Raw genomic sequence first — 15,000 nt, 5'->3', positions numbered from 1 at the left:
AAACATGTCTATTTCTGCTGTGAAGTTGGTCTTTTTAACATGGGAGTCTGTGGGGATTCGCTCTGTTTGGGAGCCCCTAGGTGATGGAGGGGGATACTACAATTTTTGATGCTTTCACATATGTTTCACTTTTATCTACCGGACGTTTCTGCTTTGTGCTACTACTCAGCATTGCTGTAGTTATAACAACTTTTTACATACAGGAGAGCCATGGTGGACTTTGAAGCCTGGATGGTGAAAGTTTCTTCAATTTTTGAGAAAATCCGACCTTAATGAATGGTCCATTTGTTTTATTTATAGGGAGCTCCAATGTCCAAGTCCAAAAGGAAGCCAATGTTGTTCATTAACTTAACCTGTATTGAATGGACTAATAGTTCATATTACAGCAGTTTTGAACTAATTTTGTTCAAGACCATAAATGAATTATAGTAAAAAGTTAATTATTAACAGCAGCCTAACTATAGACTTATGATGTCCTTCATCTCTCCTCTTGCAGCTAATATCTTGTGAGTTATCACTCAGGGAAAAAAAAGTTGATACACATTCAGCTAAACTGGGTTTCTTCTTGCTGCAGCTTCAAATGATGAAGAGAAAAAGGCTAAAGAAAGCAGCTGAATGTAAGACAATGACGCAGGAACCTGACTCACACTCCAGTCAGCTCAGCATGCAGGGTGACATAAGAGACAAGAATGTATGAAAACTTACAGAAATCCACCTTGTAAAGGTTTATCTAAATTTATAGGATGCAAATTTTTTTATTTAAAATCCTCGCCATGCTGCCATACAGTGTCACCAAACAGCATATTCATTTGTGACCTATTTATTATATCTTTATCTTGTATATTTTATCAGTCTCCCCTGTTATCTGCAGCTTCAATACCGAATATTAAAAAGTGATGAAGGACGTGATGGAAGGCCACTGAGACAAACCAGAGTGTACCAAGTGCCGATTGGCTGATTCTGCAGCAGTTCTGCCTGCCTTCAGACACACATGTATGCCTAAGATGAAATAGAGCAGCACTAATGGAGAGTGTGTGTGTGCATGCGTGTGTGTGGCACAGATGTCACCATGGATAAAGGCCTGTTCTGTGATCAGGCTTATTATTGTGACAGGGTTTAGGGTGCTGGGAAAGAGACTGCGAGGCACGCTAGTTAGTCACCAACACACACACACACACACACACACACACACACACACACACACACACACACACACACACACACACACACACACACACACACATGCATATAGAGAGTGAACCTAAAGTGAAGTGGCTCACTGTTTGATGTGAAGTGTCCTGAAATACTTTCTAACCTCTTTCACCGCTCTTCACAACCAAATAAAAGATTGGTAATCTCATATAAGCTTCAAAACACAACATGGAGCAAAAACAATTATTTTTGTCTTTTTTGTTTCTTTTTTTCTTTTAATAGAAAAAAAAACTCCTGCACTGTCAGCTTTTAATGTGAAATTGAAGCTATTTTATGTATTTTTTTTCTTTTGCATCCTGAAAATGTCGCCTATTTGAGTTAGCTCATGCCGCTAATACAAGGTTAGGCGATTGTGGGACAACACAAACACTTTGTGCAGCCTCACACAAAAACACGAATCAGTTAATCAGCCAGGAGTGTTGTTATCGTTCCCAGCGAGATAAAGTCGACTCTCGGAGAGGCAGGCGTTTTCAGCGGCGCTGCATGAAATAATTACTCTCCAGAAAAACGACACACTTTATTCTGCAGGCTGTGTGTGCATAAAGAAAAAACCATGTTGAATATTAATGGAAGCTTCTTTTTATCTTCCAGAATATGCAGAATTGTTGACTGCTGGGACAAAAATGGGAGAACTACAAGCAGAGGATGATGTCCTTGTTGCTACATTTAAGCGTGCCTGTATGACATGCTTTTTCCATGTCGTACCGGCATGGTTAATGGAATTTCACTTTCTTCCTTTTCCCAGTTAAATCTTTGATCTCATGTTTCTTTTATGACCAAGGACTTGAGAAGCTCTTCCTCTGAGACGCTACGTGACTTTAGGTTTCTGTCACGACCGGCGTGGAAGGCCGTGACAACAATGAGGGAAGGCCACGCTGTACATGCACAAAGACGTATTTATTTAAAGAAAGCACTTAAAGTACGTGTATGCAGCGTGTAAACGTGGAAATCAGTAGTGTAAAGTGGTTGCAAGGCAGTGTCTGAACAAACCAAGCTGTGGGCTGAGAGAGAACGAGAGCAAACAGCCCACAGCCTCATGCGCAGCAGGTGCGCTACAGCCAGGTGCTCTGATGACTGGAACCGCCCATAGCACACCTACCTACAAAACAAAGAAAAACAGTTAAGACCAGACCATCACAGTTTCATCACTGGGAACACTGGAAGCATTCAGGAAATACAGCACTTTTGTATGTCACCATGTAGAGTACTTCTCAGATTTTTCCAGTTGTCGTCGTAGGTTCTTTATGTGTGATATTACGGCGACACATTGGACTCTCCTCTGAATTTCTGCTCTTTCTGGAAGTATGACTTGTGAGCTTTTCCACATCACAGACATCATTTTCAAATGATACTGACAAGTTTGTCACATTCTTGCTCGTTTCAGGCGATAACCTAACTTTGAGTCTTTGTGGAAAGCCTTCTTTGCTTAGGAAGGTTCTTTATTGAATGAAATGACCCTTAAGTATCCACAGTTAGTGGCAGCCATTATGAGAGCACCTTTTGCATTGGAAACATCCTTTCTGTGAAGATAATCAAAAGAGATCTTCTGGCCTCTTTTGTTATGTTCTTTTCCTTGACCTTATTGCAATAGGAAAATACTGAAAGAGAAAAACAACTATACTGCAATGAGAATCCTACCACACTTAAAATAAGTCAGGATGTGGGTCTGCATCACTGAAACGACAGAATATTCATCTAAAAATGCTATATCTGACTGACCTGCTTGTCTCATTTGCTCTGCTTGGTTTACAATGTGTTTCTGTTAAAAATAAGTGGATTGGGATCCCACCGCAGCACGGTGAAGGACGTGTTGTGGGAACGCAAGCATTATCTTGAGCAACTATTAACAAATCCAGAGGTAACTGTACCTTCACTTCAGCTATTGTACCGCTCAGACAAAGGGCAGAATAACAGCAGCAGTCTCAGATTTAAGGCTATAATCATGATTGGAAACCGCTAAAGGATCCTTTCCTTGCTGCTAGGAATAATGTAAGAACGTGTAAATTCCATTATCTGCTCAAGACTGTGACATTGCCTTAGATTGTCCACCTGGACACTTGATTCCTGCTCCATTTCTTTTGATGTTCATGGTTTTCCCTCACATTCAGTCTTATTCTTGGTCTGCACCTTATCATCATGTCAGTCCAAAAGACACCATTTACAGGAGCTGCTTTTCTGTGGCCATTATGTTACCAAGTGTGTTTGTGTGATTTATTGTTTTTATTCAAGAAGGCAGGTAAATGTATGATGTTTGGGGTTGGAGTTTGCAGCTGTCTGCACACAGGAACAAACCATAAACTGGCTTTTTGTCATTCTGGCTGCTTGGGCTTCATCTTGTTTTATGGATCGGTTTAACGGGATTATTAAGCTACTTCTTGAGTTGTGAGGAAACAGATTTTTTTTTTTACTTTGTACAGAGCTAAGCTAGCAGTTTCCATTTGGTTTCATTGTTTGTGCAAAGTTATCATGCTCATCTTCTGAATCTTTTCTACTCCTGTTGCAATGACTAAAATCATTGGCAGTCTTGTGTAGTTCTTTGAAAATAAAGCATATTTACTTAGACGAACTAATACGTTACCACGTTAACAGACTTAAGTTTCCCATCATTATGCCTCTTGGTTATTATGAGCATTTGGGATGAGCTGAGCTCACTTGAATTGGGTTTGTGTTGAAGTTTGTTAAACCGAAGCTCCATTTACATTTGGAAAGAAGCGATCGCTCGCTGAAAACATGTTCCCGACATGCTTAGCTTGTTTCAGAGTTATTACGGATATTTTAAAGCCCCAAAATTCTCATATTTACTGTTGTTCTTTGTATATTAAGGTTTCAATTTTAAAACATTGTTAAAAGACAGACTTTCCCCCATAAAAAGTTGCTCATATCCTAATCATAATTGTCTCTTCCAGCAGGTAGACACGTGTGATGGCTGGAAATTCACTGTCAGATATTAATTTGCTCCCTTTGTGTTAAAAAAGAAAATTAGGTGAAAGGAAATTTTAAATTCCCACTGCTGACTTTTTTTTTTTTTTTTTTACCTTGTGATAAATAAACCAACAAACTCAGTCATACTGAAATTACGGTCATTTCAAGTTCTGCTCAGTTTTAAAGTTGTTTGACTCATGTAGAGTTAAAAGCAAGATACTTTATTTCCATTAAGTAGCACTTTAAACATCCACAGGAATGACCAGCTTGCTAAGACAAAATAGATAAAAACTAAATATGAACCATTTACTGAAGTTAAAGGTCTCATATTATACATTTTTCCCAACAATTTCATAAAAGTATTATAGGTGATTGTTTTCTTAGTGTTTTACCACCAAACTAAGCCCGGGTCCGTAATTGCAGCCATCCTAAAAGTGGCTCCGGTGAGCTCCACGGAGAACAGGCTGTTTCTGTGTCTGAATCTTTAAAGCAGACATTTAATGCACATTAAACCCAATCTGAAACAGTTCTCTGATATATCAAATAAACTTTGGAGCCCTGCTTTGGTAAATGCGTTCCATAGTTTGAGTGCAGCTGCTTTTCTCTCACCCTCCCTGACAGCCCTGCTTCTACGATGTTTCATTCCAGGAAGCTTCTTTTTCCTCCGATTCTGGGAGTTTATGTAGAGAAGCCTCTTCCATCCTGCTTGCTGCAGCTCCTAATGCTTTCCTGTTGGCTGAAGACGGGCTGGGCGAGCAAACCCCACACAGACATGTTAAAAACCAGCAGAGGGAGGAGCTTAATAGTTTATGACATCATAAAAATGGAGATTTTAGAACGAGCTGTTTAGATGCTTAATTTCAAAGTCTGCTAAAAACTAAAGCGTCCTGGGGTTGTTTTTTTTTAATCAGAGTTTTCTGTCTAGTTGTGATTTAAATGCCACATGAGACCATTTTAAGCACTTCTAAAAGTAATTTTTGCATGCAATATCCCCTTGAAATGTTCATGAGCATTGCCTGTCCATGTCTCCTCAATGCCTCTCTCAGAGAGGGGATGTGGCTTTTGTTGGTGATTTTAGAGAGCAGGCTCAGCTAGCTGTGGGGCAGGTCAGTGGTCGTATCCACTAGTGGAGGGAGAAGTTATTTCCCTTCTTAAGGTCACAAAGGAATCTCAGACTTGCTCATTTGAGCACACATTTGCTCAAAAGTGGAGCAAATGTGGAGAGTTTTCTATGGCCACATGTATCAGTGTTAGAGAACCTTTTATATGGTGTGGATTTAGCATGATATGGGATCTTTATTACAGACACAGAAGGAGACACTGTTCCAAAAACTTGTAACCAAATAGATATAAAACAAAGCAATTTTACAGCAAAAAATAAAATCTATAAATCTCAATTTTTTTCCAATAAACAGGGACTAACTTCAGTCTAAGACCATACGAGTTCAATAGATCAGCTGTGACAACAAACGCTATAATGATGATAATAATAATAATAATAATAATAAATTTTATTTATTTTGCTCTTTACATTTGATATCAAACCTCAAAGTGTTTACGTGAGTTTTAATTCCTCTGTATTTCAAATAAAAGTTAAATCTGTTGCAAACAGATGAATAACGACCGTGTAAACACCTAATTCCGAACAAAAACAACAATTCTGGATTAAATTAAGTCTGAATTAAGTGGCTGGTTTATTCCTTCTTTAAATCAGAACTAATTAATTCCATGTTCATGTAAACATTAACTCTGCTTGAAGTTAAAGCCGGTCATTCTGCACACGCTCATTAATTTGTCCCGCCACAATAACGCACATTTTCCACGCGGTCTTCTGCCTGTTGTCTCTGCTATTTGGCTTCCTTTTCCACCTCTGTTGATGGAAAATATTGAAGTAGTATATTCATGTCAAGCTGCTGCTTAAAACTTCTAATCAAAATCGAAGTGAAAACTATTCTTACGTTTCCTTCCATGACTTAACGGAAAAGAAAAGAAGCAGGAGTTTATTTCTGGTATACATAGATACGTCACGTTCCCCCCAGTCCAGTCCAGTCAGAAACCTTCCCAACCCACCGATCTAAAGTGGAATTAAGTTAAGGTGAATAAATGTGTTTTCAATGTAAAGCTCAATTTTTAATTTCTATTTCCATGTAAACTAGAAGGAGAACTCTTTAATTCTGAATTATCTAGTTTGGAATGATTAATTCGTAAAAAAAAACATCATGTAACTTTAGCAATTGTGTCTCCACATGAGGGGCTCACTTTTGGAACAGCTGGAGCGAAAATGTGACGTTAAACAATATGCAAGGCAAGTTTTATTTGTTTAGCACATTTAATCTACAAGACAATTAAAATAATTTTACATAAAACACTAAAAGCAGAAAGGCTCAGGAAGCATAAAAACCAACTTGATAAAGAAATGAGATAAAAAGAGAAAAGACTAAGAGAGAAAATGCTAAAAGCTAACTTTAAATGCAAGGAATTTAACTTTTAACCTTGATTTAAAGCAGCTGAGAGTTTCAGCAGAGCTGCAGGTTTCTGGAAGTTTCTTCACCACGTGAGGAACGTAAAAACTGAACTCTGCCGCCATGTTTTGTTCTGACTCTGGGAACAGATAGTAGACCAGATCCTGACCTGACGGATCTGGTTGGTTTATAACAAACCAGAAGATCCTGAACGTATTTTGGTTCGAAACCATTCAGTGCTTTTTATAAACCAAAGGGAGGATTTAAAGGTAATTCTCTGACAGACAGGAAGCCAGTGTAAAGATCCACTGTGGATCTGGTTTTACATGATCCACCTTCTTGGTCTTGGTGAGGACTCGAGCAGCAGCGTTCTGGGCTAACTGCAGCTTCTGATGGACCTTTTAGAGAGACCTGTAAGGACATTGTTCCAGTAATCTAGACTACTAAAGATAAATGTTTCTAAATCCTCGATGTGTTATAAAAGTCGACTTCACGACTGTCTTCATGCAAGTGCAAAAATTCGGGTCGGCTGACTTTTAACTTTTTTTCTTTGAGCCCTTTTTTTCTTTGAAACTTTTATTTCAGTTCTGTCTTCGTTTCACTGGAGGATGTTTGGTCACATCCGGTTTTAATTTGGGCAAGTGGAGCAATGAAATTTAGAAAAAAATGTAGGATTTAATAAGTGTTTTACTTCTTTCTTTTAACATGTAGATCTTAATTTAAACTACTGTTCAAAATAAAGGAATCGTATAATAAATTTGATGATTTTGGATCGGATAATTCATTTAAATAGGCGGTTTTAAACAAATGATGAAGAATAATAAAACTAAAAGATATGAAACATTTAGGCTTATTGAGAATCATGTGTATTGTGTATTATAAGTACCTACAGCTGAGTATTATTAATATTGTTTGTTGTGCTTTGTGATGTTAAAATTACTGTGATGAAATCCTGTAAAAGTTTAAAACAGTTTTTGACTTCATACCCTGTTCAAAATAACATAAAAACAGATAAAAGATAAAAATCCAGAAGTTTTCTTTATTTCTTTTATTACGTTACTGTTTAATATTTTTATTTCCAGTGATGAAAAGAAATAATTCTTTAAAAAAGAGCTTATTAATTTGAAATGTTTACTACTAAACTTTCTTCACATTCACATCAAATTTGGAATTCATGATTAAAATTTCCACGTAATTTGATTAATTGCAGTATAATCATGCAACTAAACATAAAAAATTGTAATTGTTATATTTAGCTTTTTTACAATGTATTTTAGCACACACAAGGTACAAAGGTGCAAGGAGGGCTTGTACAGCAGCTCCACACCTATTACTTATAGAAACATGAAAAAAAGATAATGTGTGTAAAATTCACATTTTTTAAGCAAATATGGACAGAAAATCAGACAGACTAGAGCAATTGGTAACAGATATAAAGAAATAACAAAAGAAAATAACATAATGGGAAAATTTATACTGTTTGACACAGTTATATTTATTCTGCAATCTGGGCTTGAATATATGGACTAAACCATTAATCTGACTTCTAATCTGCTTTCAGCCAATCAGATTCTCAGAAATTTGGTGTTTTTTCTGCATAATCTTGCACATTTGGTCTTAAAAAGCTTCTCATGCAGCAGATCTGCACAGGTCAAGTAAACCAACTCTGCATTAGCAAACATGCGAACACATGCAGAAGCGTTCAAATGGCAGCGTGGAATAGATCAGTCGTTGCAGAACAGGATAAAGATCGGATGGTTTTGCTGCACCGATTGTGTGGGAGCGCTCAGTGTACACAAGTGAGTCCTTCTACACATTAAGTGCTGTTCAGGAACGCACTGAAGCACTAAAGCTAGTTTATAACTCAAATAACAAAAGCTTTTTCTTCATTATCGGTCATGAAATTAGTTCTGCCACTTGCAAGAATCTTATGCAAAGAAGTTTTTTTTATCTATTTTTTTTTTTTTAAACATCTCTGATCACATTCGTGGCAGGAATGACATAGAGACAGGTGATGTGTATCTCCTGCTACTCCTTTGTTGTTTTTTTTATTCTTCTCCTTCACACACAGGTTGAGCTGTTACACTCATTAGTATTCTGTCTGGACTTATTTTCTTTCCCACTGACATTTACATTTAAATTGTTTATCTGTGTGTGTGTGTGTGTGTGTGTGTGTGTGCGCGCGCGCGCGTGTCTGTAGCCAGTAATGAACATGCCTTTGCTGGTCCCTGAAGGCAGCCATTACTAACATACACGAACAGAGGATAATGCGAGCGTGGGAGGAGGGGGGAGGAGGAAAAGGGAGGAAAGACGAGGCGTAGAATCGGCTCCAGTATTAAGATGCAGGTTTTTTTTTTAAATTTCCACTTAAAATCATTAAGATTTGCAGGTTGTTAAAGGTTGCTGCTTGCTGGATCGAAGCTTCATTTGTGCTGATTTTACAGCCGTTTTACTGTTCAGTGAGTTTTATTGCAGAAATAATTTAGTTTGTTTGAGTTTGTCTGCAGGATTTTAGAGTCTGGAAACTGGAGCATCATAGTTGAAAAGTCTCTTAGCTGCTGATTAAGTTCTTTTATTGTTTGCTGCTGTTTGGATGAGAAAAAAAGCAGTCAGGGTTGGGACTTTAGATGCAGGATTTTAAAATAATTGTGGAAACTTTAACACTGTATGGTTCTAATCAAACAAATGGCACTAAAAGGAACATTACGGTGTATATATACTACAAGAAATGCGCAAAATCCTGCTGATATTATGGTCAAGTTTTCATGTAATGATGAGGCTTGCACAAAACTGAGGGGTGATAAGATGTGCATACATTTATCGTTATAAATTAAACAGAAAAATGTGCATAAAAGCAGAGAAACAAAATGTATTCATAACTAGGAGTTGGAAAATCATATCGAAATATCGAAAATTGGGATTTTTTTTGCTTCACAATTTTAAAATTGATCTGATTTTTTTCCCAACTAAATAAAAATGTTATAATGGATTATTTTAGTCATTTTTATTGTTTGTATTGATCTTTTAACTTATCTTCTTGGACATTATGGCAGCAGAATGATGGTCTGGCGACTGTGTTGTTTTTTTCCTCATTGAAATCAAGATAAATGATTAGCAAAAAAAAAAAAGTTTTATTCATTTATTTTGTTTTTAATCTACAAAAATCAGCGAAGAATTGTGAGAATCGCAATTTAAATCAAATCAGCACCAAAAAAAAAAATCGGAATCCAATCGAATCGCGACAAAAGCATATCGTCACAGCCCTATAAATAATATTGATGAAATATCAATATCTTCTGCTTCCACCGTATCTTTTTGTTTGGGTGAACTGTAAACGTGCACAGAAAGGCTGCTGTGCGATGGGATGCCCCGATTTAAAATCTAAAGATACTTAAAGGTGACAAGTTGAAGTCATTTCCTCCCCAAGACGTCATGACGAAGGGAGAGAGATGCAGCATAAACCTTCCTCGTGCAGGATAGAGGAAGATGAGAACGTGTGTGACTCACAGTGAAAAGCTGCTCACTAATCAGACAAACAAGGACAACTCACTGACTCACATTCAGATGATTTGTGTGTTTTATGTGTGTTTGCACAAGTTGAGAACAGAATATGAAATTCAAGCTGATTATTACTGTGTGTGTGTGTGTGTGTGTGTGTGTGTGTGTGTGTGTGTGTGTGTGTGTGTGTGTGTGTGTGTGTGTGTGTGTGTGTGTGTGTGTGTGTGTGTGTGTGTGTGTGTGTGTGTGTGTGTGTGTGTGTGTGTGTGTTGATTGGTTGGCAGTATCCATTTGGCTGCTTTTGTCTATCGGCATGCAGCCCCTTGTGACAATTATGCATCCATGCATGAATATGCTGGAGCACTGTGTGCGTGTGTGTGTGTGTGTGTGTGTGTGAAGACGGAGGAGGATAAAAGGAGCGAGAGGGGAGATCCAGATGTTTGCTTCATTTTCCTCCACCATCCCATTTATTTTAATCCATCTCCCTCCCCCACAGCATGGTACAGCAAGCCATCTGCACACGCTCGCAGCCTCCAGCATGCTAACGCTAGTGTGTGTTAGCTCAGCCAGGTGGCTCAATGGCCTCAAATTGGTCCTCGTGCACCCCTGGCCGTGTGTTGATTGGAGTGAGTGCAGCTGCTATGAAAATATGCAAACCTGCTTGCCACTCCTTAAGTGGGTCACTACGCGCGAGCGTGTGTGCATTTTTAGGGAATTTTTTCTGCTGCCGTGTGTGTATCGGTAATCCATTTCTCTTTGTTTCAAAAGCACTTTTAGTCCTGACTTCAGCTGGTTGGAAACGTCACTTTGGTGCAGCTGAAATAATCGTTAAGAAGACTTGAACCATTGTTGCCATTCAGGGCTTTATTTAGTATAAGCAGAGTTACACATGGCTTTTACCAGCATTTATTGGTAAATTCATAAACAGACTGAAAGAAACAACTCTACAGTCTTAGGATGAATTTATCTGCAGTTTATCTGTTTGTCAATGTCAATAACTGTTTCTTTCTTTTTTTTATTTATTAACTTTGCAGCTAAACATGATGTGAATGGAAACAGGACCGTTCCACCTTTCCCAGAGGGAACAGAGATGGTCATGTTTGGTAAGTATGAAAATCTGTTGCTACTTTGCCACTACTTGCCTGAACTAAAGGTTACTTGGAGCTTTTTCTCAGCGTAGAACAGCAGTAATAATCCAGCTAAAGGAAATAGGAAACAGTATAGCTGCAGTAATTTATCGATGCATGCAGACAGAGATGGAAATACAACGCAGGTGCTTGAACATTGATACTTGATATTATTTCCTTTAACATACATGAACCTTCGTAAAAATGCTTTCTTGTCATTTATTAAAGACACACTACAGAACTTTTGTCATTTTTCCATCACGTGCCCCCTGTTGACGGCTAATTCGGCATCCTTCTTGCATCCTACCTGACCTGTTAGCTGTCTCCAGCCAGCAGAGGGCGATCTTACGATGACTCTAGTTTTGTCCCTTTCTCTTTTTAATCTTCTTCCGTTTCTTTGCTGAATCAGCGACGTTGCGTGTTCAAAACAGCCCGCGTGTTTTCTAGCGTGATGCCAAACTCTGCTGCAACGTCACGCAGCATCCCCGGATGTAAAAGTTCAACCGTTTGGTTTCTCAGCAGCAGCACCAGAGACTCACACAATAAACATCACGGTGTCATTAAACAAGTCCACACCGCGAAGGAACTTTTCTACAGACTTATTGAAGGCCTTTCCAAAGCTCTTTTGGTCTTTTACTTTGTTCTCTGTTGAGGTGATGCCGCACTGCTTCAGTGATGTTGACTTCTGGGCCGTCAACTTCAACTTCAACTTCACCCAAATTGTCCTGAGCGCGCCAAAATATGTAAATTTTCACATTCCATTGGGGGGGTAGGCAAAATTAGGTGAGTTTTCGAGCATGTTCAAGCCCCCAAAAATGCAATTGATTTTACGGAAGAATAAAAAAGAATAAGAATAAGAAGAAACGTTTGCATTTCGACAGGCCTTCGCATCGCCTTCGGTGCTCGGGCCTAACTATGGGACAGGGTGACTACAGGGAGTATGCTTTCTTGAACAGGTGTGTTTTGAACAGATGTAAACAGTGTTACGGATGTCTGGTGGGAGGGCATACCAGCGGTGGGGAGCTGAGCGACCTCAGTCTTCTCTCCATGTTTCACTCGTGGCTTATCAGAGGCCTTTTGGGAAAGCACCACAAAACATCTTTAAAAAAGAAAAAAGCACGACTTCTTGACAGACTTCTTCCATTGAAACCATTTCTGATGAGTCGCTGGATCAGCTGAAGGTCCAGATGCATCTCTCTGTGTCAGTTTTTGACCGGATTATTCTCAGATACTCTTCTGTTCGTTTGCTAAATGTTAACATGTGTTAAGTCCGACTGCACACCATGCTGAGAGGTTTTTCTCTTTGGGACTCAAGTTGTTGCTGCAAAAATTCTATTTTATGTCCATAAAACTTTCATATATGGCTTTTTTTTTGTTTTTTTTTACAGATGCAACTTTGTTTGCTTGGATGTTTGCTATATGTCAGCACAACACCGGTTCATCTGTTGGGTTAGAGGGTATGTGCTTGAATGATGCTGCGTCTAGACAGACTGAAAATGAGTGAAAAAACATTCAATTTTCAACAAGAAAAGTCGAAAAACTAACTATTGCTCTTAAAATTATCACAATTTATCTGGCTGAAAGCAAAACATTCTGTAGAGAAGTGAAGGATGGGTCAAAGACGCGACTCTCATTTGCCGCTCTCTGTGTGGTGTGCATTATAATCAATGTCACAATACATTAAGGAGATGCAACAATAAGAGTTTTCCAACAAGCATTGGTTTTTTTTCTTACATTTGTATTGAGTCCAACATTTCACCAGGACCAGCTGCAAGAAAATTATGTCCAAACTAAACATCTTTTTATTGAGCCTACCTCTCTGACCCAGCAGAAGTAAATAAAGTGAAGAAGACATCCATCCATATTTTAGATGTAACTAAGTTCTTATCCATTCACACCATTATATATATTATTATTGACACTTATAACTGTTGTCATTATGATGTCCTGGTATTGTAACAGGTAATAAATACAACCTAAGTGCAGACTGAAACTCCAGAGTAAAGCAAGCGAGAGAAATAAATCAGCTTTAATTAAACCAAACAAAAGGTGCTGCAGGTTATCCAGGCAGAAAATCCTCAGTGGGACATGGCTGGGGTGAAAGCTAAACCTGCACAACACGGCGGGGAACAGGATCTTCATTTCTCAGGTCTCCTCATACCTTCCTAATACGTAATAAAAATAGTTAGGGGAAGACTTGAAGATGTTCAGACTGGGAAACGAGATAAGAGGTGGATGTAAAGAGGGAAATGATGACAAATATGGGAGACAAACGGTAAACTCGGACCTTTAAATTAAAAACTTGGAAGTGCTCAAGGCTAAACCTCTCCAAAAAGAATGGAAGTCCAAAAGAAAGCCCTTTAAGGCAACATGGACATAAACCTAACAAAAGTACAAACCATCCATCTAGAAAATGTGACGTCACTAAAAAAAGACTGAAAATGCAATGACGATGTCAGACACTGATCAACCAGACTGTCGTTTGCAAATAACAGAAGTTTGCTGGGTTTAAGAAGCAAACCAACATTTCTGTAGGTCTCATAGACTCATATATTTAGATTTTTTTTTTTATGTATTAACTACATTATTTATAATCTTTTTATGCAAATTTCCTACATGTCCCAAACTCTGAGCCATGTTGCTGTTTACCAATCGCTCTCTATGCAAATGTTATGTCACATTTTATCTAAACTTCTCTGTTTTTCCTCTCAGCAGACAGTGACGACAGGTTAAAGTCAGAAAACTCTCCCAGTGATCTGATGCATAATGGGAACGACTGATGTTACTCATCACAGTGTTGGTTTCCTCTCTTGAAGGCATGGGCTGTTTCTGGGGAGCGGAGAGGAAGTTTTGGAGACAAAAAGGAGTTTATTCAACCCAAGTGGGCTACTCTGGAGGGTACACACCTAACCCCACATACAATGAAGTTTGCACAGGTAGCCTCTGCATACCTACACACACACACACACATACAGTGAACCAAGCAATGTGCTGTCTACTGAGAGCTAATAAATCGAGGAAAACAAGACACACAAAAGCAGAGTGAATCATTCCCCCAGGCCCTATTATACTGGGGCATGGATAAGGCAGCTATTGATGCCTGACCACTCTGCCTGCCTGACTATTTTTGTGCGAGTGTGTGTATTTGTGTGTGATGCACGCCCATACCTCCCAGTGTTTGTTCCAGTCAGCAAGTATAGAGTGAATCCATCATTAGACCACCTGTCTCTTTTACCTTCTGACAAAGTACTCTGCTGTCAGACAATTACAATAATATGATGTCAAAATGTTTGCAGTCATATCGAGGAGCTAATTGAGAAAATGCATGTTTATCGATAGCGATTACAAAACGGAATAAAATATTAAATGCCGTTAAAAAAAAGGAGGAAAGTGAATGGAAATGAACTGAAAGCCTGAGAGGGGAGAAAAGCCTCTGCTCAGGAAAAACTGTTGATGTGTGACGAATCTTTTCTGTTGGTTTTGCAGATTTACTGCAACAGAACGTGTGTTTGGTTGGGTTGTTTGTGTCTGCCGCCACCAAGGAGGGTAGTCACAAGCTTTGGGAGCGTTTTCAACGGGCTGCTTATCAGTTGGTCAATGCGAGCCTTGAAAGAGCAAAAAATCTTTGTGCCGACTAATTTGCTCGACATAATGGCTGCACGTTTTCATTATCTGGAGTTTTCTCTGCGCTAACTTTGCAAATTCTAGCCTAACAACCGTGTTGCATAGCATCTCTGCACCCTACATGCAGATGAGGGAAGAAAATATATATTACCTTT

The 15,000-nt window shown here is 38.7% G+C and overlaps 1 protein-coding gene across 1 annotated transcript in view; it reads left to right on the top strand.

The window, feature by feature from the left end:
• Positions 1–15,000, top strand: part of msraa (methionine sulfoxide reductase Aa) — a 58,743-nt gene that overhangs the window by 20,019 nt on the left and 23,724 nt on the right. Inside the window, exons 2-3 of the mRNA XM_079255592.1 lie at positions 11,129–11,197; positions 14,038–14,157. Coding sequence (XP_079111718.1) covers positions 11,129–11,197; positions 14,038–14,157 — 189 coding nt within the window. The remainder of the gene's footprint in view (positions 1–11,128; positions 11,198–14,037; positions 14,158–15,000) is intronic.

The sequence above is a fragment of the Telmatherina bonti genome (assembly GCF_933228915.1).
Source record: "Telmatherina bonti genome assembly, chromosome: 16".
Lineage (NCBI taxonomy): Eukaryota > Metazoa > Chordata > Actinopteri > Atheriniformes > Telmatherinidae > Telmatherina > Telmatherina bonti.
Note: the sequence above shows the minus strand (reverse complement) of the source record. Positions and strands in the feature narration are given on the sequence as shown.